General features: G+C 43.3%; 1 protein-coding gene across 1 annotated transcript in view; it reads left to right on the forward strand.

Moving 5' to 3' along the window:
- Window positions 1–5,066: 5,066 nt before the first annotated feature.
- The window catches only part of CRACD (capping protein inhibiting regulator of actin dynamics), a 101,149-nt gene continuing 78,457 nt past the window's right edge, over window positions 5,067–27,758 (forward strand). The window contains exons 1-2 of the mRNA XM_074992807.1: window positions 5,067–5,133; window positions 18,759–18,830. Coding sequence (XP_074848908.1) covers window positions 5,067–5,133; window positions 18,759–18,830 — 139 coding nt within the window. The remainder of the gene's footprint in view (window positions 5,134–18,758; window positions 18,831–27,758) is intronic.

Consider the following 27,758-nt stretch of genomic DNA (forward strand, 5'->3'; position numbering starts at 1 on the left):
TTGTTCCCTTTATTGGAACTGTCCTCATGCTGTGCTTTTACTGTCTACTTGTGCGTGGTGGTAAGGTGCAATGGCAGCTGTGAGATAAGTTTGCATTACAAAAAGCAATGTTAACAGATTTAAACTGCTGTTTTATTTAAAAAAAAACTAATTGAAATGGCAGAAAAACCCTTATGTTATAAACTTTGAATACTGTTTAGATTGTTCACAGGTGATCTGATGAAAATTGCATTGGCAAAGAACAAATTGTATTAAGTCTAACTTGAAAAATTTACATAATACACAGGTTAAGAAAAGTCCACACATCTGGGTATAGTGCTTGGATTAGTCACAAATACAAAGCTTCTTTAGAAAGTCATGTAAGCCACTCTATCCCAAATCTAGGGGAATAAATTCAACAAGATATTTTAGTAATCAGGTACACCACTCGTGCAAAGTTACATAGAGAGTTGTTGGTGGGAAGCAAATACATCAGGGAGTAAAGATGATCTCTGTGACTGAGAATTAAAGGCTGACTGTGCATTAGAAAATAGCCCCAACAGGGAAGTATTTGGGTTACTTTCCCAACTGAGCTTCTCACTGGCACTCCAGTTCATCCCTCCAGGTACTCATAGAATCATAGAACTGGTAGGAACCTTGAGAGGTCCTCAAGTACAGTCCCCTACACTCAGGCTGGACCAGTGCTGAACCCCGGTGATGTGTTGTAGGTAGATGTCCCTCAACTTCCTGATGGTGTCAAAAATCACTTGTTCTAACGATTTCCCCACCTTCCACTGGAATGTCCTTCTTTTCTTAGTACTCTTTTTTGCAAGAGATCTAAGATGCTCTGAGAATCCCTTTTTGCCTCACTGCAGCTACTCAAATGGATTCCTGAAATATCAGTTATAACATGGGTAATGTTTGTCTATGGTGTTTATATAACTTTTTAGCCACAGTCAAGAAGGAGTGCATCAAGTGAACCTACCAAATTTTGGTTGGATGAAAAATCAATGTAATTACAAAATATCCTGTATCTTAGGAGAAAGTTACCAGATTTGGGAGAGGTTATCAGGAGTTCACATCTCACCTATGTACTCTTTGAAGTCTGGTGAAATTCACTATTAGTGACTACAGATACGAATCCTCATCTGGAAGACAAGTGGGGGAAGAGCTGCTAAATACTTCCCCTACCCCTCTTTTTAAAATAAATTAGCAGAGGGCTTATGCAAGGTCACTCACTATAGATGCTAACATTAGGTCTTTAACATTTAATACCCTCAACATTATTAATTACATCACATTGCCTTGCTGAATTACCAGGGGTGCCAACACACTCTGTGGGCTCCTGAGCAAGGTGGGGGATGCCAGCTTCATGCCCCTGGAAGGCGAAGGGCTTCATGTGGGGCCAGCTGCAGCCAGCCTTTTATGCTCCCTGTAGAGCTGCGATCCCCTTTGCTCCAGCCCTGAGAGCCACCGGAAGCACACAGTGCTGGGGAATGGTGGCGCTGGACTTTGCCGTCCACAGTCTGACTGCATTTTGGCTGGGCTAAACATAATGGTGCTGCAACCCCATGTGCCAGGTCACAACACCACTTGCTCAGATTTGGAGCGGATGGATAGAGAGGCTTATGGGCCAGGGAGTGGTGGTTAGGTTGCTGATGGGGGTGGGGGGCCGCTGAGAAGAGGTGTTGAAGGAAGGGAAATCTGGGCCCCTGCTTCAGGAGCACCTTAACAGCTCCTGTTCTGGTAGCTAGAGTATCCGAGCTAGGGATCTGAAGGTGTTCAAAGCTGCTTCTGACCAGTGTGGGAGGATGCTGTGGTTACAAGCAGTTCACACAGTGCAAAGATTATTTTTAAAAACATTCATATTTTAAAAACTACGATGATCTGTGAATTATAGTCTGACTCACCAAAACATGTGTTCTGCCTTAACTTATTGGTTGCGTGGTTTGCCTGTGTAACCCACTGATTGGCGTGTGTTATATATTTCTCACCATGCTCTGTCTACACAGAATCTGAGCCTGTGACAGCTCTCATCTTGAGGCAGTGGCTTTTTAGCACAAGTTGGAAAGAGTTCTGTTTTTATCCGTAGGGATCATAAATTCAGTCACTGGTATTTGCCAAGATGGTGACTGTCATGTTTGCAGTGTAGCAAGTTGGTACTGGTAAGTTTAAAGAATGAGAGGAATGCTTTATGCTGGGCATGAAGGGGGGCAAACAGCAGGCAGGTCTGATGGTGTAATGTAGGTAAACACTCTGCAGCTCCCCATCTGTTAAATTTCCAGAAGTCTATATGCTACAAAATGTTTGGAAAGGGTGTGACACAGCCTCCTTCACAGACACGCTCTCTAGCTGACAGGTCGTATTTTTACTGCTAAGAATGCAGGATTGTGCATGTTGTACTTTCTGTAATTTCTAAATAGGGATAAAATATGTTAAATTACCAGTGCATGTCAGAGCCTTGGTCACTTTTCAAGAGTGCCGGCAGAGGAGCAACTTAGACAGTTTCTCCATCTGATTCCTAGGCAGTGTAGCACCTCTTCTCTATGACTTTAGAGATGTACTCACTGAGGAGCACAAGATGTTTAAACAAACATACAAACCTAGGAATTTAGCACAAAAACTATGTTTAGCAGCAGTTAAAATTGTCAGGCAAATGATCTTTGGGCTTGGTGGCTAACCTGAAAAATTGGTGGAGAAGGAGGGAGGAAGCATTTTGGTTGACCAAAAGTTTTGGGTTTTATTTTGTTTTTCCAGAGTTTTTAATCTTAGTTTTTAGAAGAGAATTGAAGTAAAGTTCAAAATGAAAAGTCATTTTGAACTGAAAGTTGAAATGCTTCATTTAGCAGATAGCAGAATGAAACATCTTTTCCTGCTGAACAATTTGTTGAATTTGACATGAATTCATGAAATATTTCAGTCAAATAGAATCTTCATTTTTCACTGAAAAAAAGTTTTATTTGAAAAATTCTGCCTGGTTATTCAAACCTTTGTAAGAATGCAGCTTTGAAGTTAAGGGAAAGACTCTTTTCTATAGTTAAGTTACTGTAGGAATTTTAGAAGTGCTAGCATGAGATCCTCTAATGAGACAGAAGTCAGTTTTGGAATGCATCTTTTTTTGCCATTTTAATAATAAATGTTTTATGTATGTATTCTTTTTAATATCGCTTTTGATAGCATTTCTTGTTTCTAGTCAGGCCTGTTCAGGGTTTTTAGTTTTTTTTCCCTACTACTACTACTAATTAAATATTTCTTCCTCCTTCTGTGCCATAGTCCCAAGCACAGTGCCCATAATCACTAGAAGCAGTAACAGGTAACTCTTTGACACAGTACCTGGTATACTCTCTTAACCCTTTACTGGCACTTGGGCTCACATTATTTCTGGTGTAACTATATTGTGATCTCATTGGAGTTATACTAGGGATAAAGTCTGGCACATTATCTCTTGAGCTGGGTCCCCTTTGCAAAGTTTGATTCTGTATCTGTTTCCTTTTATATATGATGAATATATATCGTTAGAAACGGAGGCCATTGTCACGATGTTCAGATTGGATCAGACTTTCCCCAGTGTTCAGAGATCTTCTTATACTGTTGTTCCTGTTTGGGTTTGTCTCTAGACAGGATGTATGTCCTTTTGATTTAACCTCCCTATTGATGATCTATAGCCAGCATGAAGTACAATAGGCAAGAGGAATCATATGATGAGATTATACATCTACATACTCCATGGTTTGACGCAGTGAGAAACTCCCCTTTTTAGCCTAACTGGTAGTATTGCTATCTATAGACAAGAGAGGTCTGAGCTGCAAAGTTCAGGCTTAGATGTTAACTAGGGCTGTCAAGAGATTGAGCAGTTAATTGCACTGCTGCACAATAATGAAATACCATTTATTTAAACATTTTTGGATATTTTCTACATTTTCAAATATATTAATCTGAATTACAAACCATGAGATAGTAACAGAGAGAGAGCTGTGTTGGTCTATATTCTATCAAAACAAAAAGGCTATCCAGTAGCACTTTAAAGACTAACAAAATAATTTATTAGGTGGTGAGCTTTCGTGGGGTGTGGATCTGTCCCATGAAAGCTCATCACCTAATAAATTATTTTGTTAGTCTTTAAAGTGCTACTGGACCGCCTTTTTGTTTTGAAACGGTTATGTAATTTTACAATGCAAATATTTGTAATAACATAATGTAAAAGATCACGGTACAGCTTGTATTCTGTATTGTAATTTAAATCTATATATTTTAAAATGTAGAAAAAATGTGAACTTTTAATTGATAGTCACACAGTTGAAAATAGACTAAAATTAGGATTAATTTTGATTTAATTTTTTAATCTCAATTTCTTGAGTTAATCACATGAGTTAACTGCAATTAATTGACAGCGCTAATCTTAACTGTATTCAGGTGTTTTGAGTTCAGGGTTTTGATTCATGTCATCTCTACACGACATCGAAAGTCCTGGTTTGCATCTGCTATGTGGGTGTGTATGTTTGTACATACCAAGTCCTGCTGTAAATGTTGTAGTGGCAGTGGATTAACTGGCTAACTGTTCTTAGAGGCCTCAGTTCAGGAGAACATTCCTATTTAGGAAAGCAGATAAGCACATGCTGAACTTTTACGGAACTTCCAAAGAGACGTATCCACTCTCTAGTGTTTGTTGGTTAAGTAAAATTATTACAACCATTGTAAAATATCTTTAGTCTTATTTATGGTACTGTTGGTGATGATCGAAGGACTTATTAATACACTAGACACTGAAATTAAAAACAAACATATTCAATATCATGCAGTCAATTTATTACAGGGCTCCATAATTTACTGGTGCAGTTGATCATATCTTGTGAAATGCAATTGTAGTTCTTATATTGTATTGAAGGTTTAATAGTCACACTGAATAATGCATTTTATTATATATTTTAGCATAGGTATCTAAGTAATATTAAAATAAGAAATTTCAGTGTAAGGGGACAATGAAAAAACGAGTGGAACCAAACCATGTATTTCTGTCTTCCTAAATTAATTGGTTATATAAATCTGCTGTGTTGTACTTTTTTGTTTCAGTAACATTTGACAAAACCATGGCTACAGATGAAAGGGACACTAAACAGAATATTCAGGCTGAGGTACTGGGTACTGATGTTTCAGGTACTGTAAAAATAACATTGGTGCTTTTGATTGCAACTTAAAGAGGCAGAATGCATTTTCTTTTTCATATTTATGTATGAAGCTTCTTTCTTATGAACTGGGTAAAAGAAATCTAGAACAGACTAAATAATCAGTGCTCTTACTCTGACTGGTGACCAGTTTTGCAGGTTTTATTTACCACAGGCTGGTCTCTGGACATACTCTGCTTTAAATAAAAGTGAGATATCATAGTCTGTACTAGCAGGTTCTTAGCGATTGTAAACCACTTTTTTTTTTTTTTTCAAAATAGCTCTTTCATATTTTTAATAGGCCAAATCCTATCATCTTTTTTTGGGCAAAAATTATGGGCATTTCCCTGCATCAGAGCTACGTAATGACAGTAGACATTCGACCCAATATTTCTTATAAAGTTGCAGCTATGTCTTCTTATTTCACCTGGGCTTCTATGTTAACCTTATATAATACTCAGTTCAGATTTAGCCTGATATGAATAAAAGGATTCTGGATATTAGAGATGGAAAGGCAATACAGTATTAGGTTACCTTGTTATCCTTATTTTAATGCATGTTATTTCCTATTAGTATATTCCTGGATAAAAACTCTGTTTACAGCACCAAGAACTGAGAGTCATCATGTTACCCCTCTACCCTAGCAACAGTGAGAGTTTTGCTGCTGCTAAGCTGAGTGTGAGCTCTCTGACATGCTGTTCTTTCTACCTTTTCAGCAAACTCTTCAAGACTGACAGTCTAAACTTTGTCTTGTTAATAAAGAACAGACATTTAAGTGATACTAAGCAAGAGAAAAGAAACCTTAGCAAGTTACAATCTTGGCCTAACCAGTTTTCTTGCTCAGGTCAAGTTACCAGCATCTCCATCTCACTAGGCCTATTATTCACAAAATGCTGTTTCTATGGCTCCCAAAGTGATGCCCCCCAAAATGCCTTTTTGTTGCCTTTATATCATCCAAAATCGATTGCCTCTGCCTCAAGAGCCAGGAAAGATTCCTGGTTGCAGACTCTATTCCCCCAATTTATTCAAACAATCAAGTAGCAGTTTATTATTGTATATGTAGATGTACTTTTGTTGCTCTATCCCAATAATCAGGCTGGTCTGACAGATAAATACACGTTTCTTTATCTAGGGCAGACTGGGCTGATGTACTGCTTTGCAAACACATTTTAAGAACATATTTCCTGCACATGCAAATAAATCTGTGCACACGAGCTGTACATACATCACACAAAGACTTTTTTCCAGGGCCATCATGTCATCAGTTTACTTATCATATCTTACATGCATCTAAAAGGTGTCATGTAATGACAGCACTATGTTAGGAATGATTGTTAGGCCTGATCTGAGTTATAGTATGGTAGATCCTCTGCTGATTTTCATTTACAAGGTCTCTGAGGGACCCATCCTGACATCTTTGTTGAGATCAATTTTCTCTCTGATGGAAATCTATTCTACTGTTTAATATGTGTATTGGGAAAATCTTCCCCCAGGTTAGAAATCTAAACTTTTTCTTGACATCTTTTCATTCCACTATGCCTAGTTATATGCTCCTGGGCATCTGTAAGCTATTCCTCTTTAATCTTGATGTTTACATGTTTCAAATACTGTACTTGTATCCCTTGTAAATTACCATTTAGCCAAGCTACATATTTTAATTCGTGATGTCTAATATCATTGTATAGGTTTGTTACCATAGTATATGAACCACTGTGTTTCCTCACAAGGCACTCCATCAAGCCTCTTAACGCTACCTTGCCCCTTTTTCTAGTTGATTAACAGATTTAACATGCTTGCTAAATACTTGGTACACAGGTGTTACATCTTGTGTTAACTAGGCAACGTGGTCATCAAATTCTAGATGGTTAGAAGCATGTTTAATATAACAGGTGTGCATCATATGCTCTATTGCAGAAAAATGATCCCCCATTAATAACAGATGAGCGTGAAGCTGTATTTCAACTGGCAATCTAGAATTGGATCAAAATTTGAAACTTGCACCAAATATCTGTGATGTGCCAAACTGGATCCCTGTGAACTTTGGAAATGTCTTGAATTCAGATCCAAATTTCCAACATTCACATTTGAAAAAGTCTGGAGTTTGATTCAGCCAAACACAGAATCCAGCAGTTCGGGCCTGGGCCTTTTCAGTCCCATCTCTGTCAATCACAAGGATTACTTTCATTTGACTGTCCTGAGCTCCACCTTTCTGAATCCAACCTTGTTCAAAACTCGTGTTTGTGTTGCTGGCAGTATGCTCTCTTTTACCCCTCAAAGGATACATCTCTATTTTGAGCTGGAGGTGTAATTTCCAGCTCAGATAGCTATAGGCATGCTAGCTTTGAAAGAGTTTGCACTGGAACTAGAGTTTAGTGATAGTGTAAGTAGCAGGATGGGATAACTGCCCCCCCAAAGTACCCAAGGTCCTAGGCAGGATTGTACTTGGAGAGTCTATCCCAGCTCACCACTCATGCCATGGTGGCTTTATTTCTGTTTGTAGCATGCGAGCTTGATCAAGCTAGTGTGTTTGCCCTCGTGAACTGGAAATGATGCCTCCAGTTTGAAATGAAGACACCACTTAAACCTACTTTCAGGGACATTTGCCTGTGAATACTGGGCAATCCTGGCAACTTTCCCTAGCTCTCTTTCAGCTACAGGTAGGTAGTTTGGAAAATGCATGTTGCCTTCATAATGCCTGCAAGAGGCCAAGAACTGACAATATGGAAAAGGACAGAGGGTGAATCTCGCACAAAGGGAAGCGGAAACAGATCGGCAAATGAAAAACCGGAAACATTTTCGAAACCTGAAGATAAATTTGATCTGTACAACTGCACTATTACCAAGCTCATGCTCTTTTTTGCAACTTTTTAAACTCTATGTCAGGTCCCTTCTCTCTCCTTTGTGCTCTTTCCTTCCCTTTCTGTTCTGCCCTAAGTCAGCTCTTCATCCTCCATCAGTTATCCTTAAAGCAAAGCTGGTGGAAGGCTAGAAAGGGGCCAATTAACTGTGATATTTTTATTTACCAAACAATTAGAAATGGTTCTGTCTCTTTAAAATTGCTAATGGTGTGGTTTTTTGTGCTGTGATTATTATTGCAGTGTATGTACATGAAATTGTTCAAATGAAGAGAATAACTTCATGGTGCACTAAGGTGTGAAGTGACCTTGTTCTTCTCAATTCCTTTTTCTTTCTGCAGGGCTGTCTGAGTTGCACTTCCAGTGCTGATCATGTTTTTAGATTTCTGCTACTGTGATTGAAAATAATAGAGTTGAAAGTAATATTAGTCATGACATTGTAAGTTGGCTAATGGAAGCTATCTGGTGGAAAATTAGCTGATCAGATCTGAGATTAATAGTAACGGACTAAGGGGTCTACTGCTTAAGCAGACACAAGTGAATGAGTGCTCAGGTCTTATTTGAGTAAAATGCCCATAAGAAGAAGTAGATGGGTGGTGACTTACAAGGATGATCATTGAAAGAAGAGATTATCTTCCCCATCGGCAAGCTCAGAGGCACGCCTTCAAAGATTGTTTTGTGTGTCTTTGTCTACGTGAGTTTAATTTTTTGGAAGGTGTTAGATTGACAGCCTTGGATAATGAAGACCTCTGTTTACCCTCAGAACAGATATACCACAGGCTGCAGCTGTGTTTTCCAACGCTGCCTTACCCATAGAACAAATCTGGGGAGGCAGGTGAGGGGCAAGGGAGTATGCAATTCACTCTTTGCCCATTGAGTTCTGAGCCTCTCTGCTGATGTTGCCAACAAAAAAGGCATTTAGTTCCATGTGACTGTAGTTTGTTAGTGGATACCTACGTACTAGGCACTGGACTGAGACCATCACATTCCTATTACACAGGTGACTGAAAAGACATAGGAAAGTGTAATTTCTGGTCACTGCCAAGAAATGCTGGGTTCAAACCACTGGCCTAGAAGCAGATGGTTCAATGTCCTATTGCTGATCCCTTAGACAATCCCTTAGGTCAACTGCTACTTACATTTGCATGGTTGGTTTGCTGTGTGCCCATCTCAATTAGTAAATATTAAATTATAAAGGAGAAGAGAGACAGAATTATGCTGTTTTGAGGAAGTGTGAATCACTTTGTGTTGCCTCCTTTTTATTCCTGTATGACACCCCCTGTTTGAATAATGTGTTCTGTCTTTTGCATCAGTAGTACATGACCTGACCCTTTCCGGCTTCTAATGGGATGATTTGAGGCTTGTATTCACTGCCATTTACAGTGCTGAAACTTTCCTTGCTCAGGGGGTATGAAAAGCAAGTTTCAGTGTTGTAGAATGGCAGTGCACCTGCATTGTTTTACTGACTCTAATATTTTCTACTGGTGGCTTGTATATCGGTTGGGGCACATGTCTGAACTGGTGAGATGTTTTGTTTTGGGTTTTTTTTTTAAATTGGCAAGTTTGCTGACCAGTTGTTTCATGAGTTCATGGTTTAGTAATGCGGGCAGTAGATGAAGACCTCACTGGGGAAGGCAAGACAGTCCCGCCTCTTAGGCCCTGGTGTCAGGGCCCTTTGGCAACTTTCCAGCCCCCTGTGGAGCCAAGCCCCACTGGACCCCAGCCTGATCATTGTTGGCCACCTGGAGAGCTGGGGCTGATGCTCTGCAGTCCCAGCTTTCCCTGCCAGTGGAGAGTGTATGCACGTTTGGGAAGGCAATACTTTCCTTTGATTACATTACTGGCCAACCATGTTTAATGATCATGTCAAATCTAATTGAATTAGCAGTGTTTAGTGCATTAAACCAAAGGTAATGCACAAAGAAAGGGAAAAAGTGGTCTGTTTTGTTATGAAGCAAACATTAAAGGTCTATATTACAATTAGCTAGAATTAGATCTCATTCTGAATGGTCCCCCTGGCTTCACCTTGCCCTCTGTCCAAAATAAGACAAGATGAAAATGTGAAACGAGCCATCCTTTGCAGAGGACACAGATTTCAGGATGTCATCAATATTATTATTACAGTTAATGAAGCTTCTTAAGGGTGAATTTATGGTTGCACAAGGGTTCTTCTCACTGCAGCTTCCTCTGAAACCAGGTCTGACTGTGGTGCTACTGTCTGCATTCCTCATTTTTAAAAACTTTTAATCTCAGGGTTTCCCATCTAAGGCTCCAACGCAAATGGTTCAAGAGACAGACATCGTATCTTGTACACACATATGAATGCACTACATGCACGCACACGCACACAATTCCTCATTGACGTCTTATACATTCTTACAGTCTGTTTTCATTTACAAACTTGAAAGCAGTCAGGTTTGGTATCAACCACGTCCCAGTTGCATGGGTTGGGGGTATTGCCAGCCAGAGAAGGCTGAGTTTTCCTTGACAGCCATGCGAGGCCCTGTCCACGCTCTGTCCTGAGTGCTCTCTGTCCCACCGCCCGAGCTCACTGCAGCTTCCTCTATGGCTCTAGCCCAAGCAGATTGTTCCTCTTTCCATAAACGGGCTGAGATAGAGTGGGGCCAGCTTGCAGCCCAGGATTTAGTGTAGCTGGGGCCCCCAGTGCTCTGGGATGGGCGATGCTGGGATATGGTCACCTGCTGCTCCAGCGCCAGGGGTGTTCAAGCACGGAGGACTGGACTGGACCCTAGGACTAGAGTGTGGGGGAGGTGGCTGCTACAGTGGGTGTCTTGAGGCTCCAGCAGGGGCAGGATAGATGGTGTGGAAGTGGGTGGGACCTCTGATAGAAGGGGCAGGGCCTGGAGTTAGTCTTCCCAAACGGGCGGCTGAGGTATTGGTCAGGCCCACTTGCTCTCCAACCAGCTGGTAAACTTGTCAGAGACTTTAACCTCCTCCTCCTTTTTTTCTCCGCTTCCTTTGATCACTCTCTGTAAAACATTAGCAGCCCCATCCCTTTTCCAAAGTGAAACTCCATTTTAACAACTGATGTTATTTAGAATTCAGTTTTTGGTTAATCATTACTCAGATTTGTCTCTAGCTATAAACTCTTAAGTTCTGCAAACTTTTTGGTGTATGAATTAGCTCAAAGAAAAGTACAGTAGATTTTAATCTATTAAAATCAACATTAAACCATGGAGGCCTTTAAAACATGCCACCGCTTTGTAGTAAAAAGTGTGTTCCGATTTTGCAGCTTGTCATTCAATAATGTAAATACTCACATGTTCATTTAAAACAGAACAAAAATATGCTGCCTCTGTAGATTAGTGGAAGGACTTAAGGTGTTTTGAACCCAATCAAATTCTCCCTTGAATATTTGTCTTGGCCCTGATTTTGCCACAGCTTTGATATCAATTGGAGTTTCTTGTATTGGTGGCAAGGGGCTGGGGAAGGTTAATAAATAGACTCTAATTATATTGTCCAATGGCCAAGTTTTGTTTCCATAGAAGCCAGTGGATAAAATCCCCCATTATCTTAAAATGTTCCACATTTTGACCACCTCAGCTTTATAGCCTCCACTTTTTCTATAATCTACTATCAGTTAAGCTGTCCATCTATAAAAAAAAGATTTTGGCTTCCACAGTTTTTTATTCCAGGGTATTAAACTGACATCTGTCCTAATGAAATGTTTCAATTCTACATGTGCTGGCCAAGGAATGGCAGCTAAAAGTGTAAATGAGAGGGTATGGGTTGGTGGCTCTCAATATGACAACTACACTTCACTTTGTCTTGGACATGCCTGGCCTAGTCAGTATTGTATACATACCTAGATCAATCTCAGTGAGAGACTGGCACATTGACAGCTGAAATTCGTTCTGGATAAGACTGATGTGATGCTGATACTGAAAGATTCAATCAAGATGGTTTCTCCTTCAGTTGAGGAGCATATCAACAGTCAGTGATTCATAGTCCCAATCTGAATCATGTTGGATCCTCAGCTGATCCTCGTTATCTGATCATGTATAGTAAACTCTTTCATATCTGGCAGCCCAGGGGCTGGGAGGTTGCTGGATATTTAAATATTCTGGATAAGGGTTTCCCAAACTTTTTATAGTTGAGACCCATTTTTTGGTACTTTTTGCAGCCCAAAAATATAAACGGATATGAAAAATGAATACATTTTCACTGTTTATTATTTATTCACAATTATAATAGTACATAGCAACAATTTGTATATTTTCTAACAACTTTTTTTTTCCCCTCATGGACTGGTACTGGGCCACGGACCACGTTTTAGGAGATGCTGTTCTGGATAACACAGATGGTTACCTAGCAATGCATAACACTAATGAAAAACAAGATTAGATATTAAGAAACAAACAAAAATGTATGCAGAGCACTTTATTTACAAAGAAGCATAAACTTACGCTTTACACTGTACACTTACACTGTATTTGTTATGTTTATTTGTATTGACTTTCACTATACTATGTTTATGGAAAACATAACTAAAATTTACTTACAGTTAAAATGCCAGTTATTAGAGATTTCTGGATGATAGAATGCTGAATATGAAAGAGTTTACTATCGGACCAATGTGCAGGAATGCTTTATATCTTCTGCACCTGTTTTGGAAGAGGATCTCCAGGTCTTCGTCACCTCAAGAATGGATTGTTGTAATGGGTTCTAATGCTTCCAAGTGTCAGTATGTGTTATCTGACAGGTCTGTATTGCCTGCCTGTTGGTCTTGAGACTGAATCAGTTTATTGGTTTTGAGCTATGAAGCCCTGAAAGCCTTAATGTTTAGATGTTCCTGCTTGAGCAAGTGCTTCTCTCCTTGTGTGATTTTTGCCAAAGTTTTGGTCAGTGGAGGCACTCGAACTGTTGGTAGTGTTCTCTGTCATGGAGCTATGTAAGTTGCTTGTGGTGTGAAATAGTCTGTTTGCTGCCTGTTAGGGCATTCTGCAAGGAGCATCTATTTGTGGTGCGTGGTGCTATGGAGGGATGGGGTTGAAGGGGGTTGGACTTGTGTAGAAAAGGAATTTGTACTGTAGGGGTTCAGACTCTGTTGATAAGGAGAGAGCTGCTATTCGAGATTTGTGTTCTGCTCATGTAATTTGTCCGACACACTTGGGCTGCATCTACACTACAGCTCTGTTTTGAAAGGGCGTCTTTCGAAAGAGAACATTGGAAGATGCTCTTTCGAAACAGAGCGTCCACACACACCAGCGGGGACCGAAGGTTCGGTCCGTTCTTTCAAAAGGCTCCCAGCACAATTTCAAAAGAGAGTGTCCACATATGCCGGAGCGCTCTTTTGAAAGAGCAGGGACAGGAAATGCCACGGGCAGGGTCGCATGGTGGACGAGTCCTTCCAGGGCCACCGCCCACCATCCCTTTAAAGGGCCCCCCCCATACCTCAGTCTGCACACTCCGAGGGCCAGCAATCCTGTCCCCAGGCAGTGTGAGAGTGAGAGAGAGACAGCAGAAGTGGCATCCTGGGCCCCCATGGAACCTGAGCAGCACCCCCCCTCCATTGCAGCCGTGGCCAGTGCCCTGGCTGTGGTCCTGGTCACCATGCTGCAGCGGCTCTGGGTGGCCTCCACAACAGCCACCCTCCTGGATGCCATCCTGAGGGCTCAATGTCCCCAGTCTGTACCCCAGGTCATTGGTCGCCTGTGGAGCTTCCCCACAAGCAGCGACTGGTGGGACCAGCTAGTGCTGGAGGACTGGGATGATGACCGGTGGCTACAGAACTTCAGGATGGCCAAGGGGACATTCCCGGAGCTGTGTCACTGGCTCGCCCCAGTCCTCCCGCACCAGGACACACACCTGAGGCTGGCATGCCCCCTGCACAAAAGGGTGGCCATTGCCCTATGGAAGCTGGCCACCCCGGACAGTCACCGATCCGTCGGCCACCAGTTTGGGGTGGGCAAAGCCACTGTTGGGGTCGTCCTCATTGAGGTAAGCCATGCCCAGCTCACACCTAGACTGCATGTGGGGAGCTGGGGGCCGCCTGGTGACAGGCACTGTTGGGAGAAGGGCGGGCACCCTGGGGTGGGGATGGGGGCAGGCACGGGCGGGCAAGTTGCACCCTACCCCACACTCACGAGCATGCCCCTCTATGCTCTGCAGTTTGTCCGGGTGATCAACAAGGTGCTCCTGAGGTAGGTGGTGCACATTGGGGACCTGGATGATGCCATCCTGGGATTCCAGCAGCTGGGCACATCGCCATCCAGGCGCCAGAGCACAGCCGCGGGGCCTACATGAATCACAAGGGCTACTACTTGGAGGTCCTGCAGGCCCTGATTGACACCAATGTCCGGTTCTAGGACATCTACGTGGGCTGGGCTGGCCATGCCCAGGACATGAGGGTCTTCAAGAACTCAGGGCTAGGACAGTGTATGGTCGAGGGGACCTTCATCCTGTGGCAGGAGCTCCCCATCAGGGACACGACAATGCTGCCCTGCATTGTGGCAGACGTGGCCTTCCTCCTGTGGGCCTGGCTGATGCGGCCATATTCTGGGCACACCCAGCAGAGCCAGGACCTTTTTAACGAGGGGCTGAACGGCGCCCAGAACACTGTGCAGTGGGCATTTGGCTGCCTCAAGGGGCGTTTTAGAGGCCTCCACTCCAGGCTGGAGGTGGGCCTCCCCAGCATCCCGGCGGTGGTCAGGGCCTGCTGCATCCTCCATAACCTGGTGGAGGCAAAACACGAGCCCTATATGCAGAGGTGGGCCGCCGAGATGGGGCGCGGGTACAGACAGCCCCCTCCTCCCCTGTGCCACCAGGCCCAGCAGGATGGGGTGTGTGTAGGGGAGGCCCTGCACCAGGCCTTTGAATGGGGGCCACAGTAACCCCCCCACCCCGCACACTCCCCTCCCCATGCACACCCGCCAGCACACATGCACGGGGACACAGGGAAATCCATAAAAATAAACTGTTTCCTGTGTGGAAAAACTGTGCCCCTCATTATCTAGGGGGAACTATATACACAGGTGGGGGGAGAGTGAACAGGGAGAACTATATACATGTGTGGGGGAGGATGAACGGGGAGAGCTATTTACATGGGAGTGAGGAGGGTGGATGGGGGGCCAGGGTGGGGGGGGCTCACCCCTCTAGGGGTCTCGATGGCTGGGAGCCCCTGCGCCCCTTCCTCCTCGGGTCCAGGGGCCCTGCCGGGGCCAGTGGCACAGAGAGGTAGGGGCATGGCTTGGGCGTGGCCCCCGCGCCTAACCCAGGCTTGGCACGGGGGGGCGGGGCGCAGGGACTCAGCCTCCACCTGGCCAGTGGGGTGTGGGCCAGGCGGATGAGGCTGGCCGGGGGATGTGGGGAGGGAGTAGAGCCTCCAGGTCAGCCTCCTCGGGGGGGATGTTGTGGGGGGGCAGGGGGCTTGGGGGGGCGGGGGGAAGTGGGGGGGATGCTGGGGGGGGGATGTGGGTGCAGGAGTGACCTGCGATGGAGCGGCGGCAGGGGCCAGGTGGCCAACCATGTCCTGGGTGAGGGCATCCACGTTGGACACCAGCTGGTCCCATGCCTGCTGCTCCATGGCAAGCCACTCCTGCGCGATGCCAGTCAGCTCCCTGAGGGCAGCCGTGTGGGCCGTGTGCCCCCCGCCTCTCCAGCCTGGTGGCGCCGGCCCCGTGCTAGCCCTGTCTGAGGCCTGGGGTGTCCCCCCCCGCCCCCGCCATCAGTCATCGGGCTCCCCAGGCCTGTCACGGGGCTGGTCCATCTGCTGGAGCTGTGGAGACAAAAGGTGAGAGGAACAGGTCATTAGTCCCAGTGAGGGACCTCCTGAACCCACCCCCATGTCCTGCCCACCCCATCCCAGCAGTCCGCCAGGGACCGCGTCTGGGGTTCCCTGTCTGGGTTGCAGAAGTGCTGGCTCTCCTCTGCCTCCCTCGGTCCCTCTGCAGCCAGGTGGCCTGTGGTACTGTGTGGCCCACATGGTGCTGGGTGCCACACGTCAGCCCTGTGAGGCCTGGGCGGTGGGGCCATCTGGCCTGCCCTTGCCCTGCAGCTGATGTCCCTGCAGCTGGGCTGCAGACACCAGCATGCACAGTACATAACCTGTGGGTCCCTTCTGGAACTTGGGTGAGGCACAGTTGGAGGGGGCCAGGCTGGGTGGGCCCTAGGGGATGTCGAGATGAGGGGCCCCTTCCTCGAGCCCTCATACTCTCTGGTGTTCTGGATCCTTGGGGGGTTCCTGTGGGTGGCTGGTGGTCCGGTCTGGTCTGGTCCCATCCTCCCCCTTGGTCCTGGTCCCCGTCTCCTCCAGCTCGGTCAGGGGGTCAGCAGTGTGCACATACGCAGCTGGGGGTCCCGCCTCCTTGGGCTCAAGGAGGCAGTTGAGTTCTTAGTAGTAGGGGCAGCTGGTGGGTGCTGCCCCTGACCACCCACCCGTCTCCCGAGCCCAACAGTATGCCTGCCGGAGCTCCTTCACTTTAGACCTCACTGGTCTGGGGTCCAGGTAGCGTGATGCCAGACGCTCGAAGGCAGGCGTGTTTCGGCGCTGAACCCCCATCTGCTGCAGGACCTCCTCATCTTCCCACAGGGCAAGGAGGTCCTGCAGCTCAGCCTTTGTCCAGGAGGGGGCCCAATGTTTGGGGGGCTGGCTCCCCTCCTGGGAGGATTCTCCCCAGTCCCTGGATGGCCTCTGGGTTGGGCGGGCGTCCCGGCTCCTGGCCATGGTGCCGGAGGTGCTGCGGTGGGTGGCAGCTTGGGTTCCCTGCTGCTTGCACGCTCTTGGCCTCCTGCTTGAGGGCTTCTGGGAGCCTGCGTGCTGAAAGGTGGCCAGACGCTGGAGCTACAGAGCTCCACTTGTGCTGTGAGCAGTGCTGCCATCAGCAAACCGATCGTGGCCATCGAGGACCTGCTCTTTCAAAAGAGCAGGCTGCAGAGCATCTACACTGGCTCTTTTTTGAAATTCTTTCGAAAGAGGGCGCTTCTCCCATCCCAGGACTGGAGGACCAACTTTGAAAGAATGTGGGAGTTCTTTTGAAGTTAATTTTGAAAGAGGGCTGTGTCAGTGTAGACCCTCCGTGGCTTCTTTCCAAAGAACTCGGTCTTCTGATCCTAATTTTGAATGTACTTGCTAGCGTAGGTGCACCCTTGGGGAGTTAGCTGCTTTCTGAATTAGAAATAAAAGTAAATTCAGACAGCACTAGTCCTCTACTGTCATAATAATAATCAATTAGTTTCACTAACAGAATGTGAGTCCCACAAGAAACATGCTGATTAAAAGTTTTATCCCTTTGATAAATGTACTGTAAAACTCTTAGTAATGCCCTGGGTGGCAGAGGGTGGGGGCAAGTAAGTAGGTATGTTAGTCGCAGTTCTCCTTTTGTCTGTTCCTCCTCCTCTATCACTTCCATCTCATTTGTTTAGCCATCTGTATTTTGGGATGTACCTGACTTTACGTCGTGGTTTTCAGGTACCCGAGCAGTGACTGAGATTTTAGATGCTACCATAATAATAGTTTGTTTATTCAAACTGTTAACTTGGCCAAAGAAAGAAACTAAGATTCAAGAAATGGGAAAAAATAAATGGAATGTGTTGTGGATTTAATTAAGGCTCTACCCTGGTGTGAAACATCTTTGTCTCTTTCAAGAACCACCATCTTTTGGACATAGAAGCCAGAATCTGTCACCCTAACCAGAGGAGAGACAGTAAGCATTATGGCGTCTTATAAACCCGATCTCATCAACGAAAAAGTGCAGAGCTGGGAACAATTGTGCCACTAACCAAACTGCGTTCTGTACACCTTGCTACTGCCCCTGAGAGGCGGAGGTCATTTCTACACTGGAGGGCTGCAGTGGCGCAGCGGTCTAGCTTCTATCATTTTACGTGTGAATGGGTCCTGACTCTCTTATCTTCATTTTGTACCATGTAACCCTTTATTGCAAAGTACTAGTACCTAACTACAATGTTTCTCACTAAACTTAAGAAAAGGCTTGGAAAGTGATTAGTTGATATATACCAGCTTCTAAAATGTTGGAAATGTTAATTGTAAGAGAATTTAATTTTAATCTGTTGCCTTTTAAAATGACAGACCGTTATAAAGCAGTTGTTTTTATATCTTCAAAGTACCAGGCCAGTTGTTTACTTTTTTTTTACCTCCTTAAAAAAAGGTAAGTTGCCATTTTTCAATTTTATAGGTGGGGAAACTAGGCACAAGCAGATTTAACAACTTACATTACTTCCCATAGCAAGTGGGATGTGAAAAGATACGTTTTAGGAGTTTTTGGCTCCTAATCCCATTATTGGTCCACTGAATTACACATCAGGCTCTGCCGAGATTGCCAAGAACTGTTGGCAAATTATACATAAATCACACAACGCATTTGCGTATCTCTTGCTGACAGTTCCATCGGGAGAGGCTTTCCTGACATTTGGCCTGTCCGCATGGGGACAAATGTCAGACAAAGCCCCTCTGCCAAGACATCCCTTCTTCCTTGTGGAACAGAATTCCCGACGCAGCAGATTTCTGAGGAGAGACCTCGGGTCTCCCAACAGAAACCTGCAGTTTAGACATAGCCTGATTTACCACCTGAGAATTACGCCCCTTTTTTAAAGGAACTCCTTTACTTTCTTATGAGGACTTCAGTGTGGTTGAGCAAGTATTAAAAGTGAAGTCCAAGAGTGCATGTGCAACTTGATCCATAGGGCTGCATCCACAGAGGTTCCTTTCACTTTACAATATTCTTAAGAGCTCTCTAAAAATGTTCTTTTGGTGATTTCATGGCTTCTGTTATTTCCTCCTCAGAGAAGAGCAAGTCTGGAGTTTTTCTGACTACATCTGAAATTGTAGGGATGATCAATTTGTTTAAGAAACCTTGTAAGTACACAAACTAGTTTTGTGGATTATGAAGCATACAGTGTCCTGTAAGTCAAATGTGCATTGTTAATTTTTTGTGGTTTAGCTGTGTGTATTCCCAATGAATGGCTGATTGAAGGTCTAGTGTGCTGTGCTTCATGTTTGTAAATTTGAGCTGCTGCTAATTTACGTGCTGCGTTCCTTCATTTTCGTTGGGTCTTCAGTAAAAAGTATGTGTGAACTGGAGTCGAAGCCAAATGAAAGAGTAATAGAGGGAATGTTCTTCCATTATTCTCTTTGCGTTTTTGCAGGCAACTAGCATCAGCGGGCGCTGTCTTCATCTTGATGGGAGATTTTAGTCCCCATGGTTTGTATTTCATAGCCTCAGTCTGCACCTGTCTGTAATCTATATTTTTCTGCCGTCTTTTGAATTAGCCTTTTTGTCTAATGAAGATACAGAATTCATGTATTTGGGGCTACAAGATAACTTTGGTGACGAATGTCTAAGTGTGTGTATGTGCATGTGCTTTTAGAATCATCTGATTATTTTTCAGCATCAGCTGCTGGATTTTTCTGTATTGTCAAATTGTGCCTTCCTTTAATTACACTGATATTGCATGATAAAAAAAAATGGAACTATACTAGCTATATTTTTTGTCTGCTACATGGGATTTGCAGGGATTATTTGACAAATTTAATATAATTTTATTTGTGCAAACTGAATGGACACCAATGGTATTAGATTTGTGTCTGTGTAATTACTGGGCATTATATGATGTGTTGATGCTTGTATAAATGTTATCTGTTCCCCACCCCTAATATTTTATTCTGACCCACTGCCATTTGAAAGAACAAGCTTTATTTTCAATGAGACAATGAATAATGCTTTTATACAGTAAAATTCCTTTAATCCGGGCTCTGACGGTCTGGAAATCCTGATGGGCTGGCATCTTGCAAAAGTAGTCCCATTTATGGAAATAATCCAGCAAAGTTTGATGATCTGGCATACAGAAGTCCCCCAAGATACACGTACCTCAAAATTTGTATAAGTGAGGAGCTTGGGTGGTGGGTTGTGGCCGTGGGAGGGGGGCAGAAGGGTTAAGCCTGGGGTGGGTTAAGGCTGTGGGGTGGGGGGGCTGGGGAAGTGGCAGCCACAGGCAATTCTGTCCCCAAGCCCCAGCCCCTAAAGGCCTAAATATGGGACAATTCATCCCTTTTTAAAAAGAAGTAGGGATGCCTTTCTGGTGTCCCAAATACAGGACTGTCCCACCCAGTATGGGACAGTTGGTCACCCTATGAAGCAGGATGAGCGTAGGGGTGAGGAAGCTGGGGACGTGCAGGAGTGGTGAGCTGTAGCTGGGCAGGGAGTGGTGAAGCTGCAGGAGCGCGGAGGTGGTGATGTCCAATAGTCCGGAAAATTTGGTAATCGGGCACCTGTCCAGTCCTGAACATGCTGCATTAAGGGAATTTTACTGTATTATAAGGGACACTGCATCAGATTTCATGCTTTCCTGATATATGTGAACAGTGAGTCAAAAGCAAGTAAAATGATAGGGCTCTGTTGTCATTAGAGGTAGGTCTCCTGTGTGCATGAAAATCCACCAAGGAGAAAAAGAACTTTTATTTAACTCACATCTTACCACAAGGAATAACAAAGTAATTTCCACTGTAACTAGTTGTCAGGTCAAACCTTTCATCAGGGAAATAAAAGAACAAATGAGTGAATACACTGATGTCTTGAGCACTCAACATATTATGTAACCAGCTCTAATTATATAGTCAAAGGATGGCAGATGTGGGGAGAAACAGCTGTACAACATCAGGAGGAAAATTGTTTAGGAAGAAGACACAATTATTTGACATTTGAATTACTTGAAATACCTGGCCAGCTCTGTATTGTTATATATTAGTATATCATCTGGCTGTTTGATTAGCAATTCACTGAGGAAAAACAGAACAGACTTAGAGTATAAAGAAGCTCTGCCTTTGTGAATATGTGTGGGAGTACAATATGTTCATTCAGTACAAAGGAAAGAATTTACTTGTGTGAAATTGTCAGACTTTTTAAAGTTTCCTCTTGTTCTGTAGTCAAGACAACTTTGCCATTGACACTGTGGGAAGGAAACTGCCTTAGTTTTGTGACTTTGTATTACAGTATTAGCTATGACGAACTACAGGCCCTGTTTCTTCTGAGATGTTTTTCCACTCGACTTTGAAGAGCTCAGCTCAGGCTTAACCTGTAAACTCCAGATCCAAGCATTCTCAGATTTAGGAATGTTTGAATCCAAGGTTTGATTTGTGATGACATGCTTGCTGCTACCTTACTACTGAAATGATTGTCTTGTCTTAAATCATGTTTGACTTAAGTCATTGAATCATATCTCCAATAAAAATTGCTAGATATCTGGCAGCCAGCTGTAGGATGCATTGAAGGATAGATTAATTGTCCTGAGAGTAACCATTTCTTTCTGTGATCTAGGAAATTTACCTCCTGTGTTATGGTACCTGCTCTTTAATATAGAGACATTACACTGGGTTTGCATCCTTCATCTGACCCATATACCTTTAGCTCTGTGAGTGGCATACATGTAGAAGTTCTTGTGGTAGATAAAACTACCACATAACAATCTTCTGTTACTGAAATACAATCAAGATAACTGGTATGAAGCTTTGTATGTTTGCCTCTGGCTTGTGGTTTTCTTTTCGTTAGTCCAGAAGGGTGTTCAAACCTGAATGTTATCCCCAAACCTTCCCTGATCCAGTCTCTGAAGACTCCAGACCTTCCCTGATCCAGTCTCATCATTCCAGTTCTGGAATGATAACTCTTATTCCAATGTTGAGACTTTCTCCTTACGGTGGGGTAGTTTATAATACTAAAAATATTATGCTGGTATGTAATTTGATGGTATGCCTTCATTTGGAATACTGAATTTGACTTGTTCTTGGCTGGTCATGGTCATCATTGCATTGGCAAATGTGACTGTTAGAAACTATGTTTAAAAAGCCAGTGAATTCCCAGTGCAGATAGCTACAAGGGATATGGGTGCTCTTTGTCCCTAAGCTCAGAGCAGCACAGGGACTGCTCCCTTTTGTTACCACTATTGCTACACATTCTTCCAAAGGAGTGGGAAGGAATGGATGGAGGTAGGAACTATGCCTCTTCCTTCAGCTTTGCAGCAGCCTACATACCAGGCCAGGCACACCCAAAGGATCAGACTGCTGATGGCAACTTTAGGAATGTTTGTGCCTCTTAAAGGCAAACTGTCTTCCCAACCCCCTATTGTGTGATTCAAAAGAGGGCGGAAGTTTGGTTTAAAGCAAACGTGAGGGAAGCCCCTGGTAGTGAGAAACATTAGGGGTGATTTCTTTCTCCCCCAGCAATTGAAGAGACTGACATAATTTGTTCTTACATTTAAGCACAGAGTCTATGGTTAAAACAAGAGAGGGTTGGGGGAAGCATGAATTTACGTTGGAGAGAACTATTTCATTCCCTTACCTAAGAACATAACGGCCATACTGGGTCAGACCAAACGTCCATCCAGCCCAGTATCCTGTCTGCTGACAGTGGCCAGTGCCAGGTGCCCCAGAGGAGGAGAACCGAAGACAATGATCAAGTGATTTGTCTCCTGCCATCTGTCTCCAGCCTTTGACTAAAGGCTAGGGGCACCATACTTTACCCTTGGCTAATAGCCATTTATGGACCTAACCTCCAAAAATTTATCAAGCTCTATTTTAAACTCTGTAAGAGTGCTGACCTTCACAGCCTCCTCTGACAAGGAGTTCCACAGGTTGACTGTGCACTGTGTGAAGAAGAATTTTCTTTTATTAGTTTTGAACCTACTACCCATTAATTTCATTTGGTGTCCTCTAGTTCTTATATTATGGGAACAAGTAAATAACTTTTCAATATTCACTTTTTCCACACCATTCATGATTTTATATACCTCTATCATATTGCCCCTCAATCTCCTCTCTTCTAGACTGAAAAGTCCCAGTCTCTCTAGCTTCTCCTCATATGGGACCCTTTCCAAACCCTTGATCATTTTAGTTGCCCTTTTCTGAACTTTTTCTAATGCCAGTATATCTGTTTTGAGGTGAGGAGACCACATCTGCACGCAGTACTCAAGATGTGGGTGTACCATAGTTTTATATAGGGGAAGTATGATATTCTTCGTCTTATTCTCTATCCCTTTTCTAATAATTCCTAACATCCTATTTGCTTTACTGACTGCCGCTGCACACTGCATGGATGTTTTCAGAGAACTATCCACTATAATTCCAAGATCCCTTTCCTGATCTGTTGTATCTAAATTTGCCCCCATCACATTGTATGTATAATTGGGGTTATTTTTCCCAATGTGCATTACCTTACACTTACCCACATTAAATTTCATTTGCCATTTTGCTGCCCAATCACTCAGTTTACTGAGGTCTTTTTGAAGTTCTTCACAATCTACTTTGGTTTTGACTATCCTGAACAGCTTGGTATCATCTGCAAACTTTGCCATGTCACTGCTTACCCCTTTCTCTAGATCATTGATGAACAAGTTGAACAGGATTGGTCCCAGGACTGACCCTTGGGGACCACCACTAGTTACCCCCCTCCATTGTGAAAATTTACCATTTATTCCAACCCTTTGTTTCCTGTCATTTAACCAGTTTCCAATCCATGAAAGGATCTTTCCTCCTATCCCATGACCACCTAATTTACATAAGAGCCTTTGGTGAGGGACCTTGTCAAAGGCTTTCTGGAAATCTAAGTATATTATGTCCACTGGATCCCCCGTCTGCATGTTTGTGAACCCCTTCAAAGAACTCTAATAGATTAGTAAGACACGACTTCCCTCTACAGAAACCATGCTGACTTTTGCCCAACAAATCATGTTCTTCTACGTGTCTGACAATTTTACTCTTTACTATTGTTCTACTAATTTGCCCGGTACTGACGTTAGACTTACCGGTCTGTAATTGCCAGGGTCTCCTCTAGAGCCCTTTTTAAATATTGGCGTTATGTTAGCTATCTTCCAGTCATTGGGTACCGAAGCTGATTTAAAGGATAGGTTACAGACCACCATTAATAGCTCTGCAATTTCACATTTGAGTTCTTTCAGAACCCTTGGGTGAATGCCATCTGGTCCTGGAGACTTGTTACTGTTTAACTTATCAATTAGTTCCAAAACCTCTTCCACAGACACTTCAATCTGGGACAGTTCCTCAGATTTGTCACCTACAAAGGACGGCTCAGATTTGGGAACCTCTGTAATATCCTTAGCCGTGAAGACTGAAGCAAAGAAATCATTTAGTTTCTCTGCAATGGCATTATCTTCCTTGATTGCTCCTTTTAGATCTCTGTCATCCAGGGGTCCCACTGCTTTTTTAGCGGGCTTCCTGCTTCTAATGTACTTAAATATTTTACTATTATTTTTTGAATTTATGGCTAACTGTTCCTCAAAATCTTTTTTTGGCTTTTCTTATTACATTTTTACACTTAATTTGGCAGTGTTTATGTTCCTTTCTATGTTCCTCACTAGGATTTGACTTCCACTTTTTAAAGGATGCCTTTTTATCTCTCACTGCCTTTTTTACATGGTTGTTAAGCCACGGTGGCTCTTTTTTAGGTCTCTTACTGTGTTTTTTAATTTGGGGTATACATTTAAGTTGGGCGTCTAATATGGTGTTCTTGAAACGTTTCCATGCAGCCTTCAGGGATTTTACTTAAGTTACTCTACCTTTTAATTTCTGTTTAACTAAGCTCCTCATTTTTGTATAATTCCCCTTTTTGAAATTAAATGTACCATAATAATCTTTCCAATGTTACCTCAGATAACTGACACTGCAGACCTTCTCACGCATCTAAATTAAATGGCTCTCTCCACAGCTTGGTATTTGCTTGCTGTTGCTTACATGGCTTCTTGGCTTTTGAGCTCTCCTGTGCTAGGCAGCATCAGGATTAGTGCAGCACCTGGAGCATCAAGGGGTCTTTCTCAACATGCAGTAGGAAACGTGCTGAGCTCCAGCATAGTAATCTGATGTTAATCACTAGGGAAATGAGCAGTGAAATGATCATCTCTTTGGACATAGCTTTGTTTAAATTAAAATGTTCCTTTTCCCACCTACAAATCATGTTTCAGTTGCCTGCCTGCAATGCTAGGTGAGGACAGCTGTCCTGATTTTCAAACTTATCTGACAAATTTTCTATTTGTCTATTATATTCCAATTTTTCTAGCTCATTATAGGGGCTCTTTGACATACTTTGCTTTATCTAATTCTTGATTTCCTCCCCCCACCTTCTGCCCCTCTTCTCTCTGATTTGCTCACCTTGATAATAAGTTTTCTGATTTGTGAACCTTGATTACTATTTTTGGTTCTAGTAACAGAGAGTAAGCCGTGCTAGTCTATACACTATCAAAACAAAAAGCAGTCAAGTAGCACTTTAAAGACTAGCAAAATGGTTTATTAGGTGAGCTTTCGTGGGACAGACCCACTTCTTCAGACCATAGCCAGACCAGAACAGACTCAATATTTAAGGCACAAAGAACCAAAGTGCCTTAAATATTGAGTCTGTTCTGGTCTGGCTATGGTCTGAAGAAGTGGGTCTGTCCCACGAAAGCTCAACTAATAAACTATTTTGCTAGTCTTTAAATTGCTACTTGACTGCTTTTTATTTTTGGTTCTCTGTGCCTTAAATATTAAGTCTGTTCTCGTATGACTATGGGCTGAAGAAGTGGGTCTGTCCCTCATCGTCTAATAAATTATTTTGTTAGTCTTTAAAGTGCTACTGGACTGCTTTTTTGGTTTTTATCTGACAAATCTTTCTGAAGTGGTGGTGTGAGGAAGAATCAAACAGCCGCAGACTGGATTTGCTTCTTGCTGTATCTCAGCTTTGAAGTGTACTAAAAAAAGAGGTGTGTTCAGAATAGCCGGTCACACAGCAGAGGACTCTTTTGCTATCACTCATTTCTTTTCAGTAGCCTTGTTCATTTCCACCCATCTCACTTTCTTAACTGAAGTTTAATTTTTAGCATTTGCATATAGTGTTAGCACTGTGCATGACACTGTACAGACAGAAGGGGAAGATCCTTTCTAGGTTAGTTACGGCACAATATGGGGAGACATGACATGAGGTAAATGGGAGGAATAAACTACATTAATCTCTCCTCCCATTCTCCCACCCCCCACCCCCCAGGAGGGAGTCACCTAAGAATGTCCTTCTGAAGATTCCATCATTGGACAATGGCCTCTGTAACCATGTGCCAGAGCTGGTCAAGCTTACTGACCCTCTGAGCTCCATACAGAAATCTTCAGAAGTAAAGAGTTGGGATGTGCTTGCTCTGCCTTGTGGTCTTAGCCCTTCAGGACTGGGGGCCTCAAGGCTTCAGCTTTGCTCCTGCTGAAGCCCTGAGCCAAGGAAGGTGCTGCCGTTCCACTTCCCTGCACATTAGGTTCTGCAGTCATGTGAGGAGGCAGCGTCAAACATCTGAGAGCTGCTGCTTTTGCTGCTGCCTTTCCCTGATGAAGCTAAAGCAGCAACTCCTCCCTGCAACTTCCAGCTGCTTGTTGCTGCCTCTCCAAGCTGGGAGCTGCAGGGAGCGACCATTGAGGGTGACGGGTGTGTGATTCAAGCTGGGAGGGTTAAACCTTTAAATTGTGCCCTCCCACTCTCAGCAAGGACCAGACGTCTCTGAAAGAAGTCTCTTTCCCACCACACAGCCGCAAGGCCAAAACCCTGAGCTCCTCTGTCCCCTAGTCTGGCAGGCAGAGAATGTGGGAGATGTGGAGGGCTCTCTGAGTTGCACTTTAACTAAAAGAGCCTGTGTGGCTCATGGGCAGCAGTTTGGCCACCCCTATATATGCCTTGTACTTGCAATAACGTGCTTCAGTGCCTGAAAAGGAGTACCCAAAACTGAAGCCATAGTCTCAGTTGTCTAAAAGTTGGCTGCTGCTCCTTCTCTTGAAAGCTATCAACATCTCCCACCAGCTTAATGCAGAACAGACAAAACTGGAATGAAGATTCCATCATTCTGAGTCAGCTACGATTTGTATTTTCATTTTGTCAGCACAGGTCTTTTAAAGGGGCCTTTATTATAACTTTTATTTTTCTAGTTGAGGAAAAGCTCTTTTGGCTGACATTGAAGTATCAATATTTTATATAAGTATAATTTGTTTTATTTTGTACAGTATTAGATAATACTAAACAGAAGAATTAGGACAAAGTACTTATTTATATTCATGCTCAGAAGTCAGTGTTTTTGCAAAGATCAAACTAATTAATATTCACTAAAACTTTTTTAACTATAAATGTGAAAAGGCTAATCCCAGGAGATGTGCTTTTAAAAATTTAATCTGATCTGAACTCTTGAGTTCAAGTAATGAATATTTATTGTGTAGAACCTACTGTTTCACTGTTTTATTACTGCTGAATGAAGCCAATTATAATCACAAAAATTATTCAATTGCCTTCATGGGGCAAGCACTTCATGGAAATTATATCAATCTTGTATTGCTTTCCGTGCGTCATTTCCAGTCTTTATGATTCATTGCTTTGTTAATAAATAGGTGGGAGAATAATACTACAAATCATCGTGATAAAATGTAGAGAATGCAAGCATCACTGAGTCAACTTTTGAGCGCTTTAGAAATACATGGTACTTATGTAAGTTTACTTCCCTAAAACTAATCCTTTGTCCACATTACAGACTGTTACATTGCAAGCTTGCCTATACTACGCTGTGCTTCAGTGCTGGCCAAGAGGTCAGTGTCCCCATCTGTAAAATGAATGTATTTACTTATTTCATAGATATATGTCATGTGAAGGTCAAGTAATCAGTAAATAGCTGTAAAGTGTGTTGACCATAGAAATGTTCTATATATTAATTCTGTTTCTATGGTCCATTCAATTCTTGGTCTTTCTGCCAAAGTTGACAGTCAGGATACCTTTTTTTCAATTGT

The sequence above is a fragment of the Carettochelys insculpta genome, chromosome 4, assembly GCF_033958435.1.
Source record: "Carettochelys insculpta isolate YL-2023 chromosome 4, ASM3395843v1, whole genome shotgun sequence".
NCBI classification, from domain to species: Eukaryota; Metazoa; Chordata; order Testudines; family Carettochelyidae; genus Carettochelys; species Carettochelys insculpta.